The sequence below is a fragment of the Miscanthus floridulus genome, chromosome 13 (genome assembly GCF_019320115.1).
Source record: "Miscanthus floridulus cultivar M001 chromosome 13, ASM1932011v1, whole genome shotgun sequence".
NCBI classification, from domain to species: domain Eukaryota; kingdom Viridiplantae; phylum Streptophyta; class Magnoliopsida; order Poales; family Poaceae; genus Miscanthus; species Miscanthus floridulus.
The window spans coordinates 81,617,917-81,631,779 of NC_089592.1; the positions used below are offsets into that span (position 1 = coordinate 81,617,917).

Genomic DNA, 13,863 nt, shown 5'->3' on the forward strand with positions numbered 1-13,863 from the left:
GTCCTCGTCCTCCTCCTCCTCCACCACCTTTGGATCCGAGAGACGCGGCGGTGGCTAGGGTTCCGGTGAGCTCTGGGGTCCTATTCCATCCTCCCTCCGGTGAGCTCGAAGGTGATGGGCCAGGGCTGGAGCAAAGCCCATCCCCTTGCTGTTTTTGCATGTCCTTTTTTGTTGATTTCTCAATGTTGCAATGAGTTTTTTTATGTTGCAACAGATGATTTTAAAATGTTGCAATGAGATTTTTGGGTTGTTGCAAAAGATGATTTTCGAATATTTCCATTCCCATGTTTCATGGTTGATTTTTGCGATGTTGCAGTGCTACTATTTTCGATGGTGCAGTATATAATTTTTTATGGTGCAGCACATAATTTTCGATGTTGCAGTACATATTTTCGATGTTGCGGTACATGTTTTTTTTCGATGTTGCACTACATATTTTTTTAATGTTGCACTACATAATTTACGATGTTGTAGCAAATAATTTTCGATGTTGCACTACATATTTTTGCGATGTTGTGGTATTTATATTCCGAAGTTGCACTACATAGTTTGTGCGTTGGGCAACGGGGACAGGGGCGTCGTGGGGGAACGGGGTGCGGTGGGGGAAGGGCGCGGTGGGGAAAAGAGTCAGGGGCGCGGGTGAGGAACGGGATGCGGTGGGGGAACGGGACATGGTGGAGGAGCGCTACCTGGGACTTGCGTCTGGGCATCGCCAGAGGGCCGGACGTTCGGGCGCTAGGTATTCTGTTCTGGAACCTTCTTAAATTGCATGAGAGAAAAAGTGCTTTATACCATGGCTATGGCACTCAACCAATTACATATCTATGATTTTGCCTTAAATTTGATGGGCCTTAATTTTGGCAAGCCTGAGTTTTTATTTGTTATGAATTTTCTTGCACAATAATTAGAAGCTAACCAAGCAGGCCCACAAAAGACGTTCGGCCGTAGTGGTCTAGTGGCTGCGGCCACACGGCGGCTGCAGCAGCAGAGCAACCAGCCAGCAGCTAGTCACAGAATGATAGATGCCATGTTTCATTGACTGATAAAAAGTATTGTTGTCTGATTTATTGGAAAAAAAATATTATTTATTAACCGAAAAATACGACGTGGACAAGCGAAACGCCAGCAGCTACGCAGGAGTAAGGAGACGACTTTTCCCAACAGCGGTGCTGTACAGTACAGTCAAGAAATGGCCTAAGTGAACACGCCCATAGTAATAATAAAGCGCTCTGATCTGTGATCATGTCGTGGCGTAAGCTGATGTTTTTCCAACTAAACAAACGCGTTTGCACGATGCGATCTGCCTCTACACGACGATTCCAGAGGAGAGAATTCCTTATTTGACAGCAGACGAATGATCTATTTTTTTTTTGTCCTCAAAAAATTCCCGTTCCCTATTTAACACCGAGTTCAACTTTTATTCCTTATACGACACTCTATTGGATTTTCCATCCGTGAAGCGTTAACTGCCATGTGAAAAGACGATTTTATCCCTGTGGGCCCCACCACCCTTCTCCCTCCTCTCCTCCCCTGACTCGCCCGACGCTGAAGCCCCGACCCTGCCGCCACCACGGCGCCGGCGCCTTCTCCCCCTCCCCCTCCACCTCCCCCACCGTTCCCGCTGAAGCCAGCTCGTAGTTTCACGACGAACGGACCGAGGTGGCCAACCCTAGCACGGCGGCCCCAATCTCCCCAACGCCGCCGCCGCCGGTGGCACCGGCCGGCACCGGCGCCCCTCCCTCCCTTCCCATCCACCTCCCCCAACCCCTCCGCTATTGCCTCGTCGCGAGTCTCCTCCCCGTCCCCGCCACCGCCGCCACCGGGTGCCGCCGCCGTGGCCACCGCATCCGCTGCCGTGGTTGCCCCAGGGAAGTGCGTGAGTGCTGGATCTGGAAGGCACGCGTCCACAGCGGCGCCTTCGACGCAGCGGCCGACGAGGCCATCTTGGCCACCTCCGGCGGATGCCGGCACGGATGCCAGCGGCCAAGCGGACGGCGGGCCCTTCGCGCAGCAGTCGCCGATGGCCACGGTGGCTCCCGCGGCGCCCTGCACGCCGCTGCAGCAGCAGACGGCGCCAAGAAGCCCCGGCGGAGATGGACCTCGAGCCGTGAGGCCCTCTTCTGGGTCCGCGTCCTATGAGGTCGCCCTTGCGTCTACCATCGACACCGAGAGAGAGAGGGACCTTATACGGGCACAGACACGTCGGGAGAAAGGGAGGAGAGGAGGGAGAAGGGTGGTGGGGCCCACAGGGGCAAAATCGTCTTTTCACATGGTCGTTAACGGTTCACGGATGGAAAAACCAACGGAATGTCGTATAAGGAATGAAAGTTGAACTCGATATTAAATAGGGAACGAAAAATTTTTGAGAATCAACAAAGAAACGGATCATTTATAAAAGCGTCAAATAAATTCTCTCATTCCAGAGCCCCCGCGAAAAGCGAAAAGCTAGGCCAGCGCTCATTCCAGAGCCCCCGCGAAAAGCGAAAAGCTAGGCTAGCGCAGCAAAAGGCCAAAGCGGCCCACGCGGCCACGCCGGCTAGCTCGAGGCTGCTCTCGGCGCGGCACCGTGGGCCCGCCCTGGTGGCCAGCTCGTGCGCTCGCGGCCTCGTGGGCCCGTCTGCGTGCGGTAAGCGCACCGGACGTGGTGGGCTGCCTGCCAGTCCGCTCCGCTCACGCTCCGCCGCTATTTTAAAGGCCCGCGCCGGCCGCTGCTGGCCTCCCCGTGGCCGCCCGCGTCCCGAGGAGTGGAGGGGGGTCAACCCGAGATAGCCGCTCCACCGCCGGTCTCCTCCCCACCTCCTCGCGGCTCACGGCGCGGCCGGCCATAGCCCCCCATACACCTTTGGTGGGGGCGACAGAGCTCGCGACCACTCACTGCCCGTCACGCCGTCTTTGACTCGTTGACCGCGGACTGACCGTGCGCCGGAGCCGGCCATGGAAGTGCGCGGCCGTGGAGTGGTGGGGCAGGGTTCGGCGGCGGCGGCCCGGCACCGGCACCCGTCGCCGTCGCACCGGGCGGCGGCGGCGAGGGTGCAGGCCGGGGACGCGCTGCCGTTGCCGATACGGCACACCAACCTCATCTTCTCGGCGCTGTTCGCGGCGTCGCTGGCGTACCTCATGCGCCGGTGGCGCGAGAAGATCCGCTCCTCCACGCCGCTCCACGTCGTCGGGCTCGCCGAGATGCTCGCCATATTCGGCCTCATCGCCTCGCTCATCTACCTGCTCAGCTTCTTCGGCATCGCCTTCGTCCAGTCCATCGTCTCGTCCAGCGACGACGACGAGGACTTCCTGGTCGGGTCCTCTGGAGCTCCCGCCGCCGCCGCGGCGCCCTCTTCCCGGCAGCAGGCGCCGGCGCAGGCCCCGTGCGCGCTGCTCGGGAGCCCCGCCGCCGCGGCGCACGAGAAAATGCCGGAGGAGGACGGGGAGATCGTCGCCTCGGTCGTCGCCGGGAAGATCCCGTCCTACGTGCTCGAGACCAGGCTCGGCGACTGCCGCCGCGCTGCCGGCATCCGGCGCGAGGCCGTGCGGCGGATCACGGGGAGGGAGATCGACGGCCTCCCGCTCGACGGCTTCGACTACGCCTCCATCCTCGGCCAGTGCTGCGAGCTGCCGGTCGGGTACGTGCAGCTGCCCGTGGGCATCGCGGGGCCGCTCCTGCTCGACGGCCAGAGGTTCTACGTGCCCATGGCCACCACCGAGGGCTGCCTAGTCGCCAGCACCAACCGAGGCTGCAAGGCCATCGCCGAGTCGGGCGGGGCCACCAGCGTCGTGCTGCGGGACGGGATGACGCGCGCCCCCGTCGCCCGCTTCCCCACCGCGCGCCGCGCAGCCGAGCTCAAGGCATTCCTGGAGGACCCTGCTAATTTTGACACGCTCTCCATGGTCTTCAACAGGTGAATTGAATTTTGCTACAAGAATCTTGATAGCATTCCACTGTTCATGCTGATTCATGCACAAAATGGCACCATGTTGAGGTTAACACGCGGCACAAATTCCTATACGTCTCCACAGTACTACCTCCGTTACCGAATTTTTACTGTAGTAATTTTGGATATACATCAAGTTTTCACATATATGATTCTTTATTGAACATACTTTATTAGTATTATATACATTGAAGTATCTAAGATTTTTTTAGAAGGAAAAAACAGATGGTCAAATTTGCTACAGTAAAAAGTTGCTGACAAGTAAACTAGAAACGGAGGGAAGTAGTACAAGACTCCTGTCTTAATCAAATCATTAAGCAATCAAAACCATTTTTTCTTTTCATCTGTTACTTATCCTGCAAGGTTTTGAAATCGTTGTGTGGGATGATTGAGCATGACACGGTTGCTGACTTGTTTGGGAACACCATCAAATGTGAGCAGGTCGAGCAGGTTCGCGAGGCTGCAGGGGGTGCAGTGCGCCATGGCAGGGAGGAACCTGTACATGAGATTCAGCTCCAGCACAGGGGACGCCATGGGGATGAACATGGTCTCAAAGGGCGTACAAAATGTGCTGGATTTCCTTCAGGATGACTTCCCTGACATGGATGCCATTAGCATATCAGGTTCGCCTCTTCTCTCGCTTTTGGGATAAGTTGAATCGCCTCACCTGACTGAGTCACATAGTGGCTGTTTAGTGTACTGAACTTTCAGCGCATTCTTCTATCCTAAAAAAAGCTTAAATTCGTTTTCACATTTAAGGTAAAGGGCACATAGCCGCCCCCCTAAAACAATTCATCGCTTGCTGTTGTACTTTTCTGCAAAGTGATATCTTATTTGAATCCTGACCATACTAAGGTGGTGTTCGGATCCTGTGACTAAAATTTAGGAGATGTGTCGGGAGGATGTTGCATGGGGTGTTCGGATACTAATAAAAAAATAAATTACATAATCCGTCAGTACTCCACGAGACGAATTTTTTAAGCCTAATTCATCCACCATTAGCACATGTTTACTGTAGCACCACATTGTCAAATCATGGGCTGATTAGGCTTAAAAGATTCGTCTCGCAAATTAGTCGCAAACCATGCAATTAGTTTCATAATTAGTCTCTATTTAATACTCCATGCATGTGTCTAAACATTCGGACAGCGAACTAAAATTTAGGAGAGGGCAACCAAACACCACCTAAGGAGTCTTCAATGAACAATAAGTATGAAAGACCTATTGGCAGTATAAATACCTAGTACTATTTATTCTATTGAATCATTGAGGGAAGCTTGAGGACAAAAAGGTGCTGAACATTGGATTGTTAAATCTAACTGCACCTCTTTAAATTTAGTTGGTCAGTGAACCAGTGTGGCATGGTATATGAAGTTTAAGTACTCCATCACTTCGCTATGCATTAGGATTTCAGGAAGCAAAAAAAATGGCTTTATTTTTCAGACAAAGATACCACACACTGTGTTTTATAATACAAAGATACTGCACAGAAACCAATACTGACTTAGACTAATACTTACTGTGAGTAGCTACAACTATGGGTGTGTTTAGTTGGGGAGGTGAAAATTTTTAGGTGTCACATCGGATGTGTCGGAAGGATGTCGGGAGAGGTTTTTGGATACTAATAAAAAAACAAATTACAGAACCCATCAGGAAACTGCGAGACGAATCTAATGATACTAATTAATCGGTCATTAGCACATGTGGGGTTACTGTAGCACTTAAGGCTTTTCATGGACTAATTAGGCTTAAAAGATTCGTCTCGCGATTTTGCCGAGAACTGTGCAATTAGTTTTTTTTTTCGTCTACATTTAGTACTCCATGCATGTGTCCAAACATGCTCTTTTACTGTAGGAGGCAAAATTTTTTGGAAACTAAACAGGGCCTATGTTTTCTTGGAAATCATCCATACTACTAAAATGATCTGGAGAAGGCACACAAACTCAAAAAATTATGTATATAAGAAAGAAGATTTCAAACAGAAACATAAGTACTTCTTTTACACAATCAGCAACGTGAGTGCTTTTACAAAAACAAGATGCATGAAATATTTGACTGTACCACTTGCCCACTACTTTGTTTACTCAAGTTAGCAGCTTTCGTGTACCATTAATGTCTTCAGTCATATCTGATTCTTCCTGGATCTGGTCATAATTGATTCCATCAGCATAACTTTGTGCGTCAAATGACTATATAATTGTAGATGCAAGATCCTACAACATACTTTGTACGTATGCTCCTGTAATGTTCCCAGGCTAACCAATATCTTTCACTCTTTAAATCAGGTAACTTCTGTTCTGACAAGAAGCCAGCTGCTGTGAATTGGATTGAAGGGCGTGGAAAGTCTGTGGTTTGCGAGGCTGTAATCAAGGAGGAAGTGGTGAAAAAGGTTCTAAAAACAAATGTGCAGTCACTAGTCGAGCTGAACACAATCAAGAATCTTGCTGGCTCGGCTATTGCTGGAGCTCTTGGGGGTTTCAATGCTCATGCGAGCAATATTGTAACTGCCATCTTCATCGCCACTGGCCAGGATCCTGCACAGAACGTCGAAAGCTCCCACTGCATCACAATGCTGGAACCCATAAATGACGGAAAAGATCTTCACATATCTGTCACGATGCCTTCTATTGAGGTAGGCAACAATGCCCGTTTTTGTATTCAAGCGCCAACGTATCCAGGTTTTGGTGCTGGTGATATGCTTTGCCTACAGTATGTTTGGTCCCACTTTGATTTTGTTTTGCAACAAATGCTCTGCGCGTATCTCATGGTCCCAAATGGGCTGGGACTTAACTTTCACATCCTTTTCCATGAATAATTGACCTTTGAATCCTTTCCTTTTGATCATCCCATCTACCAACTTCCTTTTTTTAATAAAGAAAAGGTGACATAATGAATGCTGATTTTCCGTTGCCTTGTATTTTGGTTGTGCACTGGTAGGGCAAAAACAGTCGTCTATTCTGCAAAGATGACATAATGAACCCATTACAATGGGCTGCATTTCTTTGTCATCACGACAGCTGTTTTGATCCCAATGGAACATGTTCTTCCATTCCCAACAGAAAGGAATCTTTTCTTCTTGTTGTTTTCCTATTCCACTCGTCTATTTGCTGGCTTGATGAGTAGGCTTTTGGCCTCTATTATGATTGATCAGGCACATAATAATTCTATTGATTTGTCTTTGTTAACCATGATGGCATATACCACTACGGAGCTGCCTAAGATTATTTTTTTAATACCTTTCGATTGAAGGGGTCTCATGACCAATTGTTCTTTGACATTATCAACACCCTGCAATAATAACAAAACGATGATTCCAGACCAAGCACTGACGATTACTTCTGAATACAGGTGGGCACAGTTGGTGGCGGGACTCAGCTGGCGTCCCAGTCCGCCTGCCTAGACCTCCTCGGCGTGAAAGGCGCGAACCGGGACTCCCCTGGATCGAACGCGAGGCTGCTGGCCACCGTGGTGGCCGGCGGGGTCCTTGCCGGGGAGCTATCGCTCCTGTCCGCCCTCGCGGCGGGGCAGCTCGTGAAGAGCCACATGAAATACAACAGGTCGAGCAAGGACATGTCCAAGGCCCTAGCCATGAAGCCGAGCCGAGACCTGGGTTGGTGCAGCGGAAATGGACAGGTCCGGACACAGTGAAAATGGCGTTCAATAATTCTTGTGCCCCGTGGAAGTGTGGAAGTGGAAGTGCAGAGGTGGCCGGTCAGTGGGGCACTGGGTATGGATGGGCAGCAGGGCAAAGGTTCAGTTCAGTCCTGGTCATCACTCTCTCAAGAGGCAAAGAATCCATCAAACATTGAGAGAAGGTGTGAACAGTTTGTGCTCGAAACAGGGAGAGTCCTTGTTCAGGAGCTTGACCTGTTGGATCCCCGATGCTGGACGGTCCAGGTGTGAGGTGTCGTCATCAGACCGGTCGTCCTCTGCGCGCTGACGCTGGAGAAGCGAGCTAACCTTTGGTTTTCCCTTCTTTTTTTTTTCTCTTTTATGTTCATATCATAAGAGCTTTGGCCGCCTTGGTGCAGAAAGTGTTGTTGTAGGTTGCTGTGGTAGATATCTCGTTTCCTTTTTGTTTTCATTTTTTTTCCTTAGTGGTAATGCCTGGTAGGACTCAACCTCTTTGCTTCAGGAAGCTGCTTGCGAACCTGGTCTCTGTGTTGCAGTACTGTAATTATTTCTTTCCTTTTATCAGATTTGTTTGTTCCATCCTCGTCTTCTCGTTAACCAACCAAAGTCTGTCGAAATCCGGTGTTGTGAGGCTGTAAAGCGATGCCGCCAGCCGCCAGTGCAGTGCACCAACTGGCAGGTTGCTTGGATGGGGAATTGGGGATGAACAAGCTGGCGATGTCACATTCAGAGAATCGAGGCAGGCGCCTCTGCAACCTCTTATTTTGCCACCTGTGCTTTTGTCCTGGCTCGAGCGATTGATCTACCAGAGCCAGACGCAGGCAGCAACATGGTCGTCGTCGGCATTATCATCGCTCGTCGGTGTAAAGTAATCGAGATTCTTTGTCTGTGGGGGCGGCGGTCATCAGGGACGACGAGCTCTGGTTGATGGGTTCGGCGATCGGAGTGGACCCGGACATGTGACCTGAATGTTGGGCAGGCAGATCGGATCCGGCATGCCACATGGCCTGGAGCTGGAGCTGGAGCTGGAGCTGCCCTCTGGGGTTGCCATTGCCACTCAGCCAGTGGTCAGTGCCAGTTCTGTGCCGCGACCTCGCATGCGGCCCACTTGTCCGCCAAGTGCCAAAGCAGCAGGGGCAGCGGCCAAGAATGGACGGGGACAGACGAGATCACAAGCGGATTCTGCAGACGGCATGCTAGCGCCGCGCTGGGAAAGATTCTCGGCCTCTCGTGTGACGCCTGCCCGGCGCAGTGACGCTACGGGGCATGTGAACCAACTACCCTATTGCGTGGAGTCGAGTACTGCAGTGCATGTCTTAGCCTCTTCGAGGGTATGTAGGTACAGCAGTCAGCGAAGAAACGGTCTTCCTGTGTGTGTCGAGATGATGCAGATGTGCGTGTCCGTCCATTGGTGTCCAACGAATTGGGTCCTTGTTTGTGTAGCCCTAGGCCCTAGCCCAGGGTGGCCAGGCCACGTATAATCCTCTCCTTTGCCATGTCTACAAGTACAATTTGCCCCCAGAAACTACAACTGTGCTGTCGTGGTTTCTTTAGTTGGGGTGTATACACAGATCAATAGGTTGTTTGGCTCCCGGCCACAACCAAACCAACCATGCATGCCTCTGTTGCACCGCCGCCCGAAGGTGAGGCGCTAGAAATCATCGCTTAAACTTCGGCGCCAAAATGACTTAGAAAAGATGTGGTTGCCCATAGTCCTTGTTGATGATTTGCGGCCTTTGATATGTCGTTGTGCTTGCGCGTCCAACATGTGTGGCTCTCTCAGGCTCAAAAAAAAAAAAAAAGGTGTCTCTCTCTCTCTCACACATTTCTTGCACCCACATGGACTGAGCTATAAGCTATTCTCTCTATTCTAGGCCTAAGTTTGCTTGAAGGGTTGGGCTCAACATTAAAAAAAAACTCTTTTTTTAAACCACGGTACAAACGTGTCGTCTGCATATCACCCCTATAAGGCACACGCACACACTCAACTCGGTGAGCACCTCCAAAAATATTATTCAATTTTTTTTCAAGCCATGGTGTAGACACAGTTGCTCACATAAAAACCGAGCATTACTGTTGATGTATACATCGTCGACCACTAAAAAATAGAACCAATAAATTGAGAAAAATACGATCATCCACAGTCAAGTTGAGGGCTCAAACCCAAATAGATGGATTTCACTATAAGGAAACCTATCCAGCTTAGCTCGCTGAAAAATTGTTCACTAAACATGATAACATCATAATTTTATTTAAAAGTATAGGATAATAAAAAAAAACTCTTGTGCTAGTAAATATCTTTTTTACTAATACAACAGTAGAAATATACCACAAAAACAATAATTTTGCTGCTCAAATAATCCAAAATATACCCTAGGAACAATGCATACTACACAATAGAACAAACAAATATATCGTGGACTAAAATATTTCATAGTTGAAGAATCCAGCACACAGGCCATAGAAACTGAAAAAAAAAAACTTAAACTAGAACAGCTCATAGAATATACCACTAAAAAATATATTTTCACAGTTAGAACAAGGCAAATGTACCACGGAGACAATGGCTTATCACTTGTACCAAGAAAAAGTAAATTAAAATATTTTTAGTTCATAGTTAATTATTGGATCAACCAACAAAGCAAAAACTATATTTATGGCAGCCACACATCTCAATTTTCAAGAGCTAAGAACGAAACAAAAAAGAGAAAAAAAATAAACAAATAAGTGAATGATTTTTCTTCCTTTTGTTAACCTAGTTAGGCCTACCACGGGAGGTCAAAATAAAATAAAATTTGAACAAGAAAAGTGTTCCAATAAAGAATATAAATCGTTATGACAACAATGAACAGTGTTACAAGAAAAAAAGTTCTTAGCAAGCAAAATCATCTTCTAGACAAATATAGAAATCATTCTAAGGAAAAAGAAAAAATGTTCTGGTAAAATTAGAGTTCATTCTTTTGAGAACAAAGAAAAATGTTCTAGGCAAGGAAAAAAATGTTCCAACCAAATCATAAATTGTTATAGGAACAAAGTAACCAGTCAAATGAAAAAAAAGCTTCAATACTTGTGTAATTTAGTATGAAGCCATGGATTTTCTTTTATGGATTTTTATGACTTCTTTGCTAGTGGGCTGGGTCATAATCATGGACATGGCTCTTGTTTCTTGTCTTGTCCCATAAAATAATTCTCATGGTGCTTGTGATAGTTCTTCTCAAGAAATAATTGTAGGTTGTTGCCTCTGTGCTAATAGTATCACTCGTTTTCTTCTCAAGTTGTCTCTTCTAGCTATGCATTTGAGTTAGCATTTCTTTTGTACTAACCCTTATGTGTAGGTGAAGGACACAAAACGGATCACATTTGCTTCTTGGGGGGGCTTTGGTCAGCTATGAATCATGGTTCAATGCTCAGCGAAGGGTAAGGCTATGTCAAGAGTGAGCTCAAACCAACCTTTGCTCATCAATTACATGTAGGAGTGAGGAATTTTTTTTGACAAAAATAGTTTTGAGTACTTAGGAAAGCAAACCGTTTATATTTCAAAAAAGCAAAGTACTCCCTCCTGTCATAGAAAGAAAGTCGTTATGGGATGCGTGCAGGTCAAACTTTCTCAACTTTGATTAGGTTTATAGAAAGTACGTGCAACATTTATATCTTCAAATAGGTTTATTATGAAAGTATATTCAATGATTTATCTAATAATACTAATTATGTATTATAATTATTAATATTCTTTTATATATAACTGGTCAAAGTTAAAAAAAAGTTGACTTCTCGTTAAGCGAGAATGACTTCTATTTTGGGACAGAGGGAGTAAGTGATTTAGCATAACAAGAATTACAATCATTATCAATACTATGTTTTTCAATCCTGTTTTGCATATGCTTTTATATCCTATAAATTTTTCTTTTGCAATAACATGTTCTAAATGGGGCCTAATAATGGGCCTCTAGCACTCAGCTCATCTGGGCACTCAAACTTTGGCCCAAATATAGGCCCATGCAATACATTCACACGGGCCGGCCCACCTGCATCGTGCACTGCCTTTTCTTTCTTGCGGACCAATACGAGACACGGAGGCGAAGGGCGGTCGGAGTCGGGAAGTTGTCGGCGGCAGCTCTGCTCGGTCGCGGCGCTTGTGGGGCGGAGGAGAGGTCACCGGAGAGGAGAGAGGAAGATGGCGCCGGCGAGTGGGTGGGGCCGGGTGGTGGGGAACACGCGGTCCTTCGTGGGCAACGCGCTGGGCGGCCTCCGCGGCTGGAGCAACCTCGCCTCCTGGACCGTCGCCGGAACCCTCGCCTACTACCTCTGGGTCAAGCCCGCGCGCCAGCTCCAGAAGGAGCAGGAGGTGACAGCTACTGCCCTTCACCGCTCTCATTGCAGCACAGTTTGGGGTTTTAATTGGGTCGGTATCGGATTGTTGCCCTCAGATCACGAGCGAGGGTAGCTGCTGTCGTCTCGTCTGGGATCGATCTATCCGTGAGTGCAGAGCTAGGCCCGTGGAATTGTTCAGTCAGCAGGTTGTTAGCTGGCGCGTTAGCTCTAGGCGCTTAGAGGTTTTGGTGCACTGTTAATTATGCATCGGATTGCTGCAAAATTGTTGCCCCTGCCCCCCTGGGTTGGTTGGTTTTTGTGCGAATTGTTCGCCTCTCTCTCTGCCATATCTAGCTATGACTATGAGGAAGCACGGATTTCTGGAGCTCTATACCGATGATATTGTTGTTGAGCACCTTCGGCTGTAGGGAGCTATCTAATGATGCTCAGTCGGGCTGTATCTGTGCCTGCTGCAGATGTTAGCCTGTTCGTTTGGTCGTATTGGCTTATAAGCTATGGCTTATAAGCTAAATCAGCCAACGAACATTGGCGCAAGTAGCGGTGTTGCTCAAGTGCACACAACACAGCTTAAACTTAGCAATTTCACGCAGTTCTTACAAAGACAGCAAAACTACAATATACCATGACAATATGAATTCTCCAAACTCCAAACCTTTGTTCTCAAATGTGCTTGAATAGTTTTGCACTTCAGCATAGGCACCCAGTTGACCTTGCTTTAGCTATGATAAAGCTTGTGATAAACGAAATGGGCCCTTATTCGCACAGTTTATCTCATTGCACTTGATAATTTGTCAGTTATTACTTATTAGTGTTCTTTTTCTGTATCTTATTAGTGTTGAGATCATGTATTCATAAGCTGTATATCATATATTTTATTCAATTGTACTGTTGGTTACGCTTACGCATCCTCAGAAAATATATAACTGTGCATATGGCAAAATCACTTCAGAGAACTGCACTGTTATCGCCTTGTCTGTCCATTCACTAAAGAAATTATATTCCTTTTTCCCCAGGAGCGAGCCGCATTGGCTGCTGCCTCAGATCCGTATCGTTATGTTGAGAAGCGGAAACCAATTCCTGATCCACAGGTAGCTACATCCACTCTGTGCTAGATGCCAGATGACAGATTGTTTCACAAATAGGCTGTACTATGAGTTATTTCTGTGTGCTAATTATGCGTGTGATGATTAGGACACTGGCCTTACTTATGGGAAGAAAAGGGGGCCTACGAAATCTGAAGATTAGTTCGCTGGGCACATCTTGTACCAAAGCGTGCCACCCAGTTATGTGCAACAATACAAGGAATGGTTTTCTTCATATCTGCTGGCTACATGGTTAACGTTTCATGAAACTCTTGCTGCTTTATGCGATCAAATAGCAGCTGTAAATGGAGTGTTTGCAGTCTGAGTACTTGAGCCCAGGAAGGAAGTGTTCACTATCACCTATGAGAGATGTAGATGCTTTCAGAATAGGAAAAAAGAGAGAGAATAATTTCTGTACCTTTTTGCTAGCAAGTTAAGCATGTTGGCGTGTTTATGTAAAACTCTATCAACGCACACCATTGCCAGGGGCTATACGTTTTTTTCTTCTTCCGCATACTGTTAATGCTAAGTAATTGTAGCTTTGTGCGAGAGGAACTCGGTGGTTCCACTCTCTGCCTATTCCATGAACTTTGGAGCTGAATTGCCATTATATTGAGCCAATGATGGCTTATAGTTATGGGTTTATTCTCTTATAGCACGGCGCGGGTGCGGGTTCGCCGCTCCGGCGCACGGCCGGCTTATCTAGGGTTCGGCGAGGCTCAAGCATGCTCACTGAGACCTAGTCGACCCTGCGGGTGGAGCAAAGGCGGAGCAAGGGCGGCTGCCGACGCTAAGGGCGTGTGCAGCGGCGTGAACAGGCGGCGAGGTAGCCGTTCTGGCGTAACCTGTGCGGTAGAGGTTAATGTTAGATTGATCTCTAATCCTAACCG

At 48.0% G+C, this 13,863-nt stretch overlaps 3 protein-coding genes across 3 annotated transcripts; 2 read left to right on the plus strand and 1 right to left on the minus strand.

Annotated features, from left to right (window-relative positions):
- Positions 1-1,410: 1,410 nt before the first annotated feature.
- LOC136500151 (uncharacterized) lies at positions 1,411-2,826 on the minus strand. Its single transcript, XM_066495538.1, has 2 exons — positions 2,761-2,826; positions 1,411-2,133 (listed from the first exon to the last, which is right to left on the minus strand). Exons 1-2 carry the CDS (start codon positions 2,824-2,826, stop codon positions 1,411-1,413), a joined length of 789 nt encoding a protein of 262 aa, XP_066351635.1.
- On the plus strand, positions 2,717-8,142 carry LOC136500932 (3-hydroxy-3-methylglutaryl-coenzyme A reductase-like). Its single transcript, XM_066496410.1, has 4 exons — positions 2,717-3,893; positions 4,368-4,549; positions 6,212-6,558; positions 7,275-8,142. The coding sequence occupies exons 1-4, from the start codon at positions 2,935-2,937 to the stop codon at positions 7,572-7,574; spliced, it is 1,788 nt and encodes a 595-aa protein (XP_066352507.1). The 5' UTR covers positions 2,717-2,934; the 3' UTR covers positions 7,575-8,142.
- A 3,503-nt stretch (positions 8,143-11,645) lies between these two features.
- Positions 11,646-13,583, plus strand: LOC136500942 (uncharacterized). Its single transcript, XM_066496422.1, has 3 exons — positions 11,646-11,904; positions 12,905-12,979; positions 13,083-13,583. Exons 1-3 carry the CDS (start codon positions 11,734-11,736, stop codon positions 13,134-13,136), a joined length of 300 nt encoding a protein of 99 aa, XP_066352519.1. The 5' UTR covers positions 11,646-11,733; the 3' UTR covers positions 13,137-13,583.
- Positions 13,584-13,863: the final 280 nt, after the last annotated feature.

Coding starts and splice junctions, on each gene's coding strand:
- LOC136500932 (XM_066496410.1), top strand. CDS start 2,935: ATGGAAGTGCGCGGCCGTGGAGTGGTGGGGCAGGGTTCGGCGGCGGCG. Junction 3,894..4,367: donor CTCTCCATGGTCTTCAACAG/GTGAATTGAATT, acceptor AAATGTGAGCAG/GTCGAGCAGGTTCGCGAGGC. Junction 4,550..6,211: donor GGATGCCATTAGCATATCAG/GTTCGCCTCTTC, acceptor TCTTTAAATCAG/GTAACTTCTGTTCTGACAAG.
- LOC136500942 (XM_066496422.1), top strand. CDS start 11,734: ATGGCGCCGGCGAGTGGGTGGGGCCGGGTGGTGGGGAACACGCGGTCC. Junction 11,905..12,904: donor AGCTCCAGAAGGAGCAGGAG/GTGACAGCTACT, acceptor CTTTTTCCCCAG/GAGCGAGCCGCATTGGCTGC. Junction 12,980..13,082: donor AACCAATTCCTGATCCACAG/GTAGCTACATCC, acceptor TGTGATGATTAG/GACACTGGCCTTACTTATGG.
- LOC136500151 (XM_066495538.1), bottom strand. CDS start 2,826: ATGGCCGGCCGCGCCGTGAGCCGCGAGGAGGTGGGGAGGAGACCGGCG. Junction 2,134..2,760: donor CGGTGGAGCGGCTATCTCGG/GTTGACCCCCCT, acceptor GCGACCTCATAG/GACGCGGACCCAGAAGAGGG.